Source organism: Setaria viridis, chromosome 1, assembly GCF_005286985.2.
Source record: "Setaria viridis chromosome 1, Setaria_viridis_v4.0, whole genome shotgun sequence".
In the NCBI taxonomy this organism is placed as follows: domain Eukaryota; kingdom Viridiplantae; phylum Streptophyta; class Magnoliopsida; order Poales; family Poaceae; genus Setaria; species Setaria viridis.
In genome coordinates, this window is record NC_048263.2 from 10,001,975 (window position 1) to 10,015,000 (window position 13,026).

At 47.9% G+C, this 13,026-nt stretch overlaps 1 protein-coding gene and 1 pseudogene across 1 annotated transcript; both read left to right on the forward strand.

Moving 5' to 3' along the window:
- Window positions 1-2,514, forward strand: LOC117853794 (uncharacterized; annotated as a pseudogene).
- Window positions 2,515-9,442: 6,928 nt separating this feature from the next.
- LOC117852281 (high-affinity nitrate transporter 2.1) lies at window positions 9,443-11,368 on the forward strand. Its single transcript, XM_034734302.2, has one exon. The coding sequence runs from the start codon at window positions 9,600-9,602 to the stop codon at window positions 11,172-11,174; it is 1,575 nt and encodes a 524-aa protein (XP_034590193.1). The 5' UTR covers window positions 9,443-9,599; the 3' UTR covers window positions 11,175-11,368.
- The last annotated feature ends 1,658 nt before the right edge of the window (window positions 11,369-13,026 follow it).

Consider the following 13,026-nt stretch of genomic DNA (forward strand, 5'->3'; position numbering starts at 1 on the left):
ATGGCGGGGAAAGACCAGCGCGCCGTGGTGCTCCCGGTGCGCGCGCTCGACGGCCGCACCACCACCGTCCGCCTCCCCGCCGCGGCCACCGTGCGGGACCTCAAGGCGGCGCTGCGGGCCTCCTTCCCGCCCGCGCAGGCCGCCCCGGCCTTCCACCTCTTCCTCCGCGGCGGAAAGCTCATCCTCGACGCCAAGCTCTCAAAGAGATCTCCGGCAAGCAAGGGCTCGGGAGGCACGGCCAGATCCGCCACGTCCAAGAGATCTCCGGCAGGGAGGCGTCCTTCTGCCCGCTCCCTCCTCACCTCTCGCCGCACACCATGAACGCGCTCAACGCCATCGGGGTCACGAGGCTGTACAGCCACTAGGCGGAGGCCATCGCCGCCGCCGTATCCGGCGGCAGGCACGTCGTCGTCTCCACCTCGACGTCCAGCGGCAAGTCCCTGTGCTACAACGTCCCCGTGCTCGAGTCCATCTCGCCGCCGAGCTCGACGTCGTGCGCGCTCTACATCTTCCCCACCAAGGCGCTCGCGCAGGACCAGCTCAAGACCCTGCTCGAGATGACCCAGGGCCAATCCAACAATAACAATTCCCACGTCAGCATCTACGACGGCGACACTCCGATGAAAGACCGCGCGAAGATCAGGGACAGCGCGCGGCAGCTCATCACCAACCCTGACATGCTCCACATGTCCATCCTGCCGTCTCACGCTCAGTTCAGGAGGATCCTATCCAACCTCGAGTACGTCGTCATCGACGAGGCGCATTCCTACAAGGGCGCCTTCGGCTGCCACACCGCACTCATCCTGAGGAGGTTGAAGCGCGTCTGAGCGGATGTCTACGGCAGCCATCCCAAGTTCATCTTCTGCACGGCGACATTGGCGAACCCCAAGGAGCACGTCATGGAGCTCGCCAAGCTCGACGACGTCGAGCTCGTCAACACCGACGGGAGCCCCTGCGGCGCCAAGCACTTCTTGCTGTGGAACCCGTCGGTGGCCAGGGCGCAGGAGAGGCGGCCGAGCCCGGTGCAGGAGGTCTCCTACCTGTTCGCCGAGATGGTCCAGCACGGCCTCCGCTGCATCGCCTTCTGCAAGACGAAGAAGCTCTGCGAAATGGTGCTCGCGCGCACGCGCGAGGTGCTCGACGAGACGTCGCCGGAGCTCGCGAACTCCATCTGCGTGTACCGTGGCGGCTACGTCGCGGAGGACCGGAGGAGGATCGAGGCTGATCTCTTCGGGGGCAAGCTTCGTGGCGTGGCGATGACGAACGCGCTTGAGCTCGGGATCGATGTCCGGCCACATCGACGCGACGCTGCACCTCGGGTTTCCCGGAAGCATTGCCAGCTTCTGGCAGCAGGCTGGGCGATCTGGACGCAGGTCGAAGGAGCCCATTTCTGTCTATGTCGGCTTCGAGGGTGCTCTGGACCAGTACTTCATGAACTTCCCGCAGAAGCTGTTTGGCAAGCCGGTCGAGCATTGCCAGGTCGATTCGCAGAACCACAAGGTCCTGGGGCAGCATCTTGCCTGTGCTGCTTTTGAAAAGCCGTTATGTCCGTAGCACGATGAGACTATGAGAGGTACTTCGGTTCTGGTTTGAACAGTGTGATGGTGGCTCTGAAAGAAAAAGGATGTCTGGTGAACAATTCAGGCGTGCGGAAATATGTTGGACCCGACAACAAGAGCCCGTCGCGTACGGTGAGCATACGAGCAATCGAGCATGATCGGTACAAGGTGATCGACAAGCAAGGTTATCGAGTGCTCGAGGAGATTGAGGAAAGCAAGGCTTTCTTTCAGGTGTTGAGAGGCTTGATCACTCCTCAAGGACAGCTGACTGTAGAGTGATATTGCTTTGCCTCCTACGAGTGCGTCATCATCTAAAACTGGCATGGTCAGGACGACTGCTCAAGCAAACAGTTGCAAGGTGACGACCGAGTGGACCTGCTTCGATCGCATTTGGAAATCGAACAACGTGTTATCTGACAGCATTGAGGTTGACTTGCCTCCATACTCCTTCGATACTCAAGCTGCTTGGGTGACTGTTCCCAAATCAGTAAGGGCAGCCGTCGAGCAAAGGAAATTAGGATTTCAAGGCGGTGTCCATGCTGCATCGCATGCTCTCCTCAGCATAGTACCTTTGCATATGATGTGCAGTGCTTCTGATCTCGGGACATGGTGTGCAGATCCTCAACAAACCTCTAAAACTCCTGAAAGAATTCTGTTGTACAACAAACACCCCGGTGGCATTGGCTTGGCATCACAGGTGAAGCTGCTCTTTGGGGAGCTGCTGATTGGTGCTTTACAACTTATTTCAACATGTACCTGCACCAACTTGGATGGTTGTCCAAACTGTATCCAGTCATTTGCGTGCAGCGGATACAACAAGAATCTGGATGAGGCGGCGGCAGTTTTGATTCTCAAAGGAGTAATTGAAAATGAAAGATTGTATTTTTATGGCAAAGATGGTTCTCAGCAGAGCTGATGACCTGATGTGCAAGAGAGCTACCAGATTGCTGTAACGTTCTTCTCTACACAAGGCTTATACTCAATTGATGAATAGTTATTGATGTAACATGACTACTAGCATGTCAGACCATAGAATTTCAAATGAAAAAAAAAAGATGAGCTTGTATTTGTGTTGTTATGTAGGACAGTGATAGGTTCCAATTATAATCCCAAACAAATCTGCATACTTGCCTCTATTTTATCGATTTGCAATGATGTTTCTCTCTTTATTTACTGATGCTTGTTTTCTCCTATGCCTTTTCTTTTTTGAGGGCAATGCAAGTGCTCTGCCTTTTCATTAAAGTAGAGAATAGAAAATATGTACAGGTACTAGTTAAGTTCCCGTATGTTGCTACGGGCAACAAAAACCATGCTAATCTGATTTATTCACATGAGAATTGTGCAAGTTCTAAAATTTCCACAAAATGCAACTTTTTAGCAATATAAGCAAATGAATCTGGCAGTTATTGATTTCTCTCCTCCCATTGCAAAAGTTGATTATACATCAAAGTTCCATATAATGAGTAATGAACTACAAAAACCCACAACGAAATTAAGAGGACTTGGATTTCAGAGTAATTTTGGAATAGAGATATGCATAGACGAGTCTCTCATGCAAAAGCCTTCTGGACTGAAACCATACAAGGACTATGTTTCAGTGTCCTAGGGCAGGTTGGTTTCTCCTTGTCCTGATAATAGTTGTGCAGTGTGCGTTTGTCATCCTGCATCGCTTGGCAACTTATTGGCTTGCAATTGCAGTTCAAAACCACCAGTTTAGTGTCGCAGTTGTTGCTGGTGTCTATGCAGTGATTGCAACTGCAAGATGCCTCTTCGCGTATATTAGGAGTCTCAGCTCATTGTGCCCTGAAAGCATCAAGTAAGTTCTTCTAAGGGCTCATGGATTCAGTGTTCAAGGCCCCCAGTGTTCATCAGCGACAGTAGGTCTGCACCTTCATGGCCATCTAAGGGAAGAATATATTTAGAAAATTTAAAAGCTCGTCTTTCAGTTGGTAGCTGCTTGTCACCTTGTCAGTTGGGAGCTTTCTTTGACATTTGCTGTTGGCCAGTTGCTGAGTTTAGTTGCTTTCTGGTGCAGTCTTCCGTTGCAGCTGTTGTTCTCTGTTAGTCTTGTTCTGTGGTCTTGTGAGTTGCCTAGATGCTTGGTAGGGTGTGCTTAGTTGGTGTTTAGGGTGCGTGGTCTTTTAGTTGTTTGTTGAGTAGTTGTCAACCTTCATAGTTGCAAGGTTTTCGGTCCAGTTTCCCCTTAAAAAACTGGTCTGTTTCTTTTTCTTGCAATAAAACTATAGCAAAGCTTTTGCCGTCCTTCTGAAACATTTGATGATCATGGAGCAGAACGGGGCGCAGGAAGACGACTCTTCTGGCATTTGATGATCGACATTTGGCCATTTGCACCATGGAACTGAAGGGCCTGATGAAACTTAGCATCATTCCTCAGGAGCCAACCCTTTTCAGAGGCAAGTGTAAGGAGCAACGCAGTTCCTCTAGGTCTGCACACCGACTAGGATATCTGGGAGGTCAGTAAAATTATAAATCTGAGCTACCAATTAATACCAGTGCATTCTGAAATGTTCATGAAATCTTATATCTTTGGTCGATAGCCATGCTATAACATTGCACTTCCTGATCCTGGTCCTGATGCTACTATTCTATTTCAGGCTTTAGACAAGAGCTTGCTGTCATCATGGAGTGGCCGGTGGCGGGATTCCCCCAATCCTACCTTGGCCTGCCGCTCTCCGCAGGGAAGAAAGATGAATGCCAACGTCCTGGACGCGCTCGCCATCAAGGCGGAACGCGCCTCCCTGCTGTCCTCCGCGGGGCGTCTCAAGCTCGGTGCTGACCAAACTGTCTGGCAGTGCTTAACCAATGGTATAATCTCTGCCGGGCGTCTCCAGAGATTATACCATCGATTAACTGCATGAGCATCTTCACCCAACTTGTCTGGCGCCAGGGCTTAAGAGAATCTTTCAGCGGGAAATTACGCGGTAACTGCCTTTGGTTGGTCATCAGTGAGGATTGCCGAGCTCCAGCCTTAGGTGATCGATCTTGTCTCGCATTGTTGTTCTCCTCTTCAGCTTGGAGGGAAAAAGTCTGAAGGTTTCCTCTTGGATTCTCATGGGGATCGATCAGCTGGTCCGACTGCTGATGTGGTGCCATACGTGCACTGACTCAGTGAGAGTGTCTGAGTCAGTGGGCAGTCAGCAGCATGCAGGGGGATTGCAACTTGCATTGTTTGAGTAGGAACGAATCTCCGATCGGGTGTTCGGAGTACAGATCTGCTTATTGATCGTCTGCCTGCCTGGCCGGCAGCCGGGTGCAGATAAAGTATTCTTCTGACCGACCAAATGCAGATAAAGTATTTGTTAATGCAAACAAGCAACAACTGAAGCATTTGCTTGGATGGAATGGATGGATTGCGAAAACTCATCAAGTTACCCGGCCATCAATCAAGGTGATCGGTTAGGACACTCGATCGATCGAGTGCTTTCTCCTGAAAAAAAATATTTTTAGTAGTGGAAGGAGGTGTCGAGCTGAAAGAGAGAGGAACCCATTTGGCATTTGCACCCTTGCTTAAACATTGCTCTGAAAATCTGAATTGGACCATGTGTAACATGAATAGATTAGTGCAAAGCCACCTTTGAATAGGCTAAGAGGGCCATTGTTCGTCCAATTTTATTGTAGAGGGGTGTCAGGATGCCTGCTCTAGAGTTGACTTTGAAATTATTTGCAGTAACTCTGGGGGGTGTTGAAGAGAAGTACTTTGGAAACCAAAAGAAAAACCAAGGATCAAAAAATTCGAGAAAAATAGCGTCACGAGTCGTTCTTCAAATATGTGTCTAATTTAGACATCAAAAATAACCTCCTCCAATAAGTTCATTATATTTACGACCGGAGATGTTGCAGAGCATGCCCCTGCCTATGTTTACGAGGAGGTCACGGTGCAAACACAAACCATATAACAATTAATGCCTCGCGGGCTCGCGCTAAGCTGCAATTTCGCTAACTGTCAATTGCATCTGCGTATGCATCAGCCTCGTGCCGTTGTTGTCGATGGAAGGTGAGGCGTCATGATCTGTGAGTTATTGAGCTTGACGTGGGAAAGATTAGATTATGTAACATGCTTTAGTGAGCTAATTGTTGCGCCATCGCACCACTTGCGCCATGCAATGTACGGACCTGAATGCAGAGCTTTTTTGAATATGGTTAAGCAGTTGTTAGTTTAAGCAGACGGTGGTGGGTGGTGCGGGGGGTCGTTGGCTCGTTGCTGTACGGCTGGTGTACGTTCGGCTGTGTGCGCTCAAGTCAGAGTCGTAAACAAGCAACGGTACGTGGAGGTTGAGAGAAGGAATATTGGGACCCACCCAAGAAGCAGGCAGCGGATCGACGTGTACTTTGACTCGCGATAGCCTATCGTGCATGCATATAGCAAGGTTGGCATCCCACAGATAAGTAATCTTTTTCTTTGGAAGAAGATAAGTTAACTTTTGCTAGTAGTTTTGTCAACGGAGTGCTTGTTATTAGCTACGTATTTGATCGTGTTTTCGATCGAGGAGCGATGAACTTTGGCGTATCCACCATCCACATGCACGCATCCACCATCCTCGAAGAATCGAGGGAGTTTGTTTAGTTCAGCTTACATGTGTATGTGTATAAGCTGAATTATATCACATTTGCGGTGTGTGTGTGGGGGGGGGGGGGGGGTTGGTTAGGGAAAAGCAATCTCACGTATATTTGCGGCAGCATGATTTATCTCAACTTTTCTCTGACATGATATAAGGCTTTGTTTAGTTGCTCAACTTTGGACAACCAAAATTACTGTAGCGCAACTGTAGCGTTTCGTTTGTATTTGTGAATTATTATCCAAATATTGACTAATTAGGCTCAAAAGATTCGTCTCGCAAAGTACAACAAAACTGTGCAATTAGTTTTGATTTCGTCTACATTCAGTACTCCATGCATGTACCGCAAGTTTGATGTGATGGGGAATCTTCTTTTTGCATAGTGTCAAAGTTGGAATTTTGGGGTAACTAAACAGGGCCTAAGATCATTCGTCCAACAGTTAGATTTTCCACTTACCCATAATTTTCTCATCTATCCACGATACATTTATCTCACCGTTGATTTCAAAATGAATAATCCAATATAATTAATCATATTTGCATGTGAACACACAAGAGCCTAGCATAGTCGGTCAAAGGAAAGAAGTTGGTCCCACACCACATGGCTGCGCCCTCCCAGCTGTCCTTCTCGAGTAAGAGAGGAGGCCCAATCTCCATGGTTGTTGGGCGCACGCGATTATTCCCCTTCCGTTTAGCTAACTTGAGTATGCATCTTTTGTCAAATTTCAAAAAGAAAAAAAAAAGCTTACTTGATTATCTTTGTCGAGAGAGCTAGCTGTTCCAAATTTATTATACGTGTAGCTGTCAACGTATCAGTTGTCGCGTAGCTGGTAATCTAAGCACTAGGAGCATGCAGGGGCACGAAACTTCACCAGTAGCTTGTAGCCAGGACGACGATTTTCACATGGATCGATCCTTGCACGGCCACGAAGAAAGTCAAACACCGCAGAACCCGGAGAGAGGCAGCCGTACGGGAGCCGACTGCAAAGCAACGAGAGCCCACACCTACCCTACGGTACGCTCAGAGGCAACTTCTTTACCATCCAAACTACTCCTACTTGCAGGAAGTTTGTGGTAAACTAATTGAGTAATTTGATCTTACCTGCGCATTGGCCTTTGAACCAAAGTAAAAGATGCCCTCCTAGTCTCAGGGAGTACTTTTTTAATTGAGACCGATTAAAGTTATATCATTTTCCTTATTGTCTGCAAAGAAAAGGAAAGACTCGGATCCTTCCTACTTTCTAAGAAAATGGGAGCTGTGGCACAAACAATAACATCTAGCTTCATTGATACTCCACCCATTTTTAAATATGCGTGACATCTGAGACAAACTAACAACAGATGACGTACATTGTACATATATTTTTTTATACAAAAAACTAGTTATGAATTACTTACTATGACCAACCCTTTTCCTCCCATACATCTAAATTAATCTAAGAGCAAGATGCTTGTCATGATTTTTAACAAAATTTCTTCCAACTAACCATTTACTCCCTCCGTTTCAAATTGTAGGTCATTTTGATTTTTCTAGGTGCATAGATATTATTATGCATCTAGATATAGTATGTCTAGATGCATAATAATATATATGAACCTAGAAAAACCAAAACGACCTACAATTTGGAACGGAGGGAGTGGATCTATACGCACAGGGGCGGACCGGGCTCAAGCCCAAGCCCTCCTACCTCCTATAAATTTACATCCATATATTAAACTTGGAAGGTTCAAATCACCCTACTTGATTGTGAGTTGAGCAGTTTTGTTTGTTTTAGATCGTGGGCCCTTGTACGGCTGCAGGAGAAGCACCTAACAACATGAGGGCGACTTTTCTCAGACGCATGCATTTATTTGTGTGCTAAGGTCAAAGACAGTCTCAGCATTAACAAATGTACAAAGCAATGCCGACGCGTCGACGTCGAGAACGAATATTCGGACTCGACAAGCATCATCATCACTTCATCAGATCTAGAAAAGCTCGAGATGAACTATATATATGTATATATAAGAAGAGGCACTTGTTAAACAAGCTAGTTATTTCATTTTGTTTCTTATGGCATATATACACTTGTTTTTTTAGCAGATTAATCATGCATGAGCAGCCAGCATCACTAAAATTTATTTGTCCCTTTCTAATAAAAACATTTTGTCCGTAACTTTATTTGACATTGTATCTAACTTCTTTGCTATAGCTCGAAACTTAAGATGATGAAAGCATTATTGTTAAAATTTGTGGCAAGAATGTGTATCTTTGTCTACTGTCAGCAGTTCGTGAATTATTTTTATTGGCTAACACATTTGTCAAACAATATAATATCCATGCATGATAATTCCGTAGAAAGGAATATGCTTGATAGTAGCAGGTATATGCACCCCTTTCTATAAAGTAGCATGCCTACATGCAACCACGCTTATCGATCATAACTACGTACCTTAAATTGAGTCATCTCATCTCCCGCCACCAATATGACTGAGCCTGTTTGGCTCCATGGTGTTAAATAACACCCGTCACATCGAATGTTTGGATGCTAATTAGGAGTATTTAATATAGATTAATTACAAAACTAATTGCACAGATGGAGTGTAATTCGTGAGACGAATCTATTAAGCCTAATTAGTCCATGATTTGACAATGTGGTGCTACAGTAACCATTTGCTAATGATGGATTAATTAGACTTAATAGATTCGTCACGCGAATTAGCACAGGGTTCTGCAATTAGTTTTATAATTAGCTCATGTTTAGTTCTCCTAATTAGCATCCGAACATCCAATGTGATACTGTTAAAGTTTAGCACCTCGTAACCAAACACCCCCTCGCAGGTGAAAATGCACCAGCTACTGAAGAGTGAAGAGCAAAAATCTTAGAAAGCCATAACAACTTTGAGGTAGTTAAGTCTAACATTTAACCCCTGCTAGCTGTAGTTAAGTAACAACTTTGAACTACCTAGCACACAGAGCAGGAAATGCATGGAGATTTGACCTTGTAATTTTGTACCGAGGTTAGGTAAATCTGAGCACATGCATCTGTGCACAGTACGTACACGTACGTAGTAGTCGTTAAACGGAAAAATGAGAAGCTCATGCTGCCTGACTGCTGAGACGTCGCTTCCACCTGGTGCAAAGTCAGAAACGACCGTGTGGGGTTCAGCAGCAGGCACATGCCGGGGAGTTGCACCGCGCACGCCATCCGATGCTGGCCACTCCACCTATCTGCAGGCAATGTCAACTTCTCCAGAGTACTTATCATTCAGGATGCCCTAATTTAAAAATGTCAGCTCGATCGGCACCCCCGGCTATAAAGCCCCATCCATCGATGCTGGATCCAACCACGATCGAGCTCGATCAAGCACCTATCTGCAGGCACACAAGGTTTTCAGCAGGTGTATAGTAGCGAGTCCTCGGGTAAGAAGCTAGCGGCGGAAGGTTGAAGAAGAAGCTAGCTAGCTAGAGGTAGAGAGTGCCATGGCCAGCGTGCACGGGGTGACCGGGCGTGAGCCGACCTTCTCCTTCTCCACGGAGGATGGGCGCCCCGATGCGGAGGACGCGGCGCCGGCGAAGTTCGATCTGCCGGTGGACTCGGAGCACAAGGCCAAGTCCATCCGCATCCTCTCCATGGCCAACCCGCACATGCGCACCTTCCACCTCTCCTGGATGTCCTTCTTCACCTGCGTCGTCTCCACCTTCGCCGCCGCGCCGCTCATCCCCATCATCCGCGAGAACCTCAACCTCACCAAGTCCGACATCGGCAACGCCGGCGTCGCCTCCGTCTCCGGCGCCATCTTCTCGCGCCTCGCCATGGGCGCCGTCTGCGACCTCCTCGGCCCGCGCTACGGCTGCGCCTTCGTCATGATGCTCGCCGCTCCCCCCGTCTTCTGCATGGCCGTCATCGACAGCGCCGCCGGTTACATCACCATCCGCTTCCTCATCGGCGTCTCCCTCGCCACGTTCGTCTCGTGCCAGTACTGGACCAGCACCATGTTCAACATCAAGATCATCGGGACGGTGAACGCGCTGGCGTCGGGCTGGGGCGACATGGGCGGCGGCGCCACGCAGCTCATCATGCCCTTCGTCTACGAGGGCATCCTCAAGTGCGGCGTGTCCCCGTTCGAGGCGTGGCGCATCGCCTACTTCGTCCCGGGGCTCATGCACGTGGTCATGGGCATCCTCGTGCTCACCACCGGGCAGGACCTCCCCGATGGCAACCTCCGCAACCTCCAGAAGCAGGGCGACGCCAACAAGGACAACTTCTCCAAGGTGTTCATGCACGCCGTCACCAACTACCGCACCTGGGTCTTCGTCTTCATCTACGGCTACAGCATGGGCGTGCAGCTCACCACCAACAACATCATCGCCGAGTACTTCTACGACCAGTTCGACCTCGACATCCGCGTCGCCGGCATCATCGCCGCCTGCTTCGGCATGGCCAACCTCGTGTCGCGCCCCCTCGGTGGCGTCCTCTCCGACCTCGGCGCGCGCTACTGGGGCATGCGCGCCCGCCTCTGGAACATCTGGATCCTCCAGACCGCCGGCGGCGCATTCTGCCTCTGGCTCGGCAGCGCCAAGTCACTGCCGGCCTCCATCACCGCCATGGTGCTCTTCTCCTTCTGCGCGCAGGCCGCGTGCGGCGCCACCTTCGGCGTCATCCCCTTCGTCTCCCGCCGCTCGCTGGGGATCATCTCCGGCATGACAGGCGCCGGCGGCAACGTCGGCGCCGGCGTGACGCAGCTCATCTTCTTCACCCTGTCAAACTACTCGACGGGGAAGGGGATCCAGAACATGGGCATCATGGCAATGGTGTGCACGCTGCCGCTGGTGCTCATCCACTTCCCGCAATGGGGGTCCATGCTCCTCCCGCCCAGCGCCGACGCCGACGAGGAGCGCTACTACGCCTCCGAGTGGAGCGAGGAGGAGAAGAGCTTGGGACGCCACAGCGCCAGCCTCAAGTTCGCAGAGAACTGCCGGTCAGAGCGAGGAAGGCGCAACGCCGTGCTCGCCGCCGCGGCCACGCCGCCGGGCAACACGCCGGAGCACGTCTAAGAAGTAATATACTAGCTAGCTATTTTACCGACCTGGCGACTTTACATATACACATAAACACACATGCGTGCATGCGTTTGTACGGATGCCCATGCTTAGTAGATGTATAATATTATTAAGGGGTCTTGATCGAGATGAGAGGGAGGACATGTCATATAACCTTTTATTAGTTATTATCATCGATCGAAGCGTCATAGATTTGACTCTCTAGCATCCATCGGCCGCTGCCTTTTGACCATATGTGATGTTGGTAACGCGCGTCAACTACTCTCTACCGTCTCATGATACTCCTAGTCCTAGCTTATAATAAATTAAACAGGTTTCAGCGACGTCTAAACCTTCCTTCCACGACAATGCAACAAATAACTCTTTGCTTAGAAGCATTCGTCCGTTTCTTTTGTGTGGCAAGTACGTACAGCAAATAATCAGATACACAGAGCTAACAATGCATCAAACTTTGCTTATAAGCGTTTGTCCATTTCTTTTGACGAACGGAGATCCTTTATTCCTTTTGATAGATGCACTCTTCACCGTCTCTGCATCTATCATTAGATTCTTCATCAATTATATTTTTATAGTATACCTATTTGATATCATAAATCTTTACAATTTTCTCTATAAATTTAGTCAAACTTGAGATGCTTTACTCTTCCAAATTCTTGGAATGACTTATAATTTGGGATGGAGGGAGTATATATTATTATACTCCGTAGTCAGTTATAGAATAGTTATTCTATAACTAGGTCACTTGGCATGACACGATAGGCCATCATCAGGGTCCACGCGCGTTGCTGCCCTCTCGACCTATACGCGAGCCACCACCGAGCGAGCGAGCCGAGGATGAGCCGCAGGTCATTACTATAATCATTGTGCATGGTCATCATTACATTTTAATCAACGCGGGTAATTAAACTTCCGATCTGGTCAAGATCCCAACCAGGTTCTCCGTTCAAAATACAAGATACGATCACGTAATTAATTCACGTTGTTTAGTCGTTTTGATTACTGGAATTCGAGTCCACAATTGCAGGCGAGGAAGTGAACGAGTTACGAGAATACATGAACGTGGTTTGTATACAAGTGTTCTGATGAACGAGTTACAAAAATGCCAGGACAAATTTACCATGTAATTCTTACCATAATTTGATTGGCCTGAGATGATAATTACCACGGAGAGTTATTATAATGACAAGAGTGATTTAACATGAAATACTTACAATAGTTCGATTGGCTCGAGACATAATCTGAATGGCGAGCTACCAATTTCTTGCACATTCTATCTAGCACTGCAACACATCACACAACTAGAAATTGTGGCAAACACCATCAGTCCCTTGCTTGCCGTAGTGCTAGGAAAGTCAAATCAGAAGCAATTTCGGGGAGAAAGTCTGGTTGACTGAGCAGAGTTCAGAAGCACGTTTTGAATTGTCAATGGGCAGATCATGGCCTGCTCATGCCAGAAAGCAAGGAAACAAAACCTGAATGGACAGGATAGCATGAAACCATGATCACTGACTAATCTCATTAACTAAATTTAGGCATACGCCACACCAATATAGTATTCAGTATAATGGAGATTCACATTTTGGAGGAAATACTTTCACAATATGCTCATATAGTTACATGAAACGACCATTTACTATATCTTTCACAGTTATTGGTAGCTCTGGTGATATCTTTTTTCTCATGTTGGGATAACAAGCTCCTTTTTTTTATAACAGAACCGCTGAAAAAAAATCAATTTTCAATCTGCAAGGATAAAAAAAATAGAAAATGTTACTTTGAAAGAGTGAGACCTTATTAACAACAAATTAATCTTATGTAAATTATTATGATAATCTTATGTAAATGA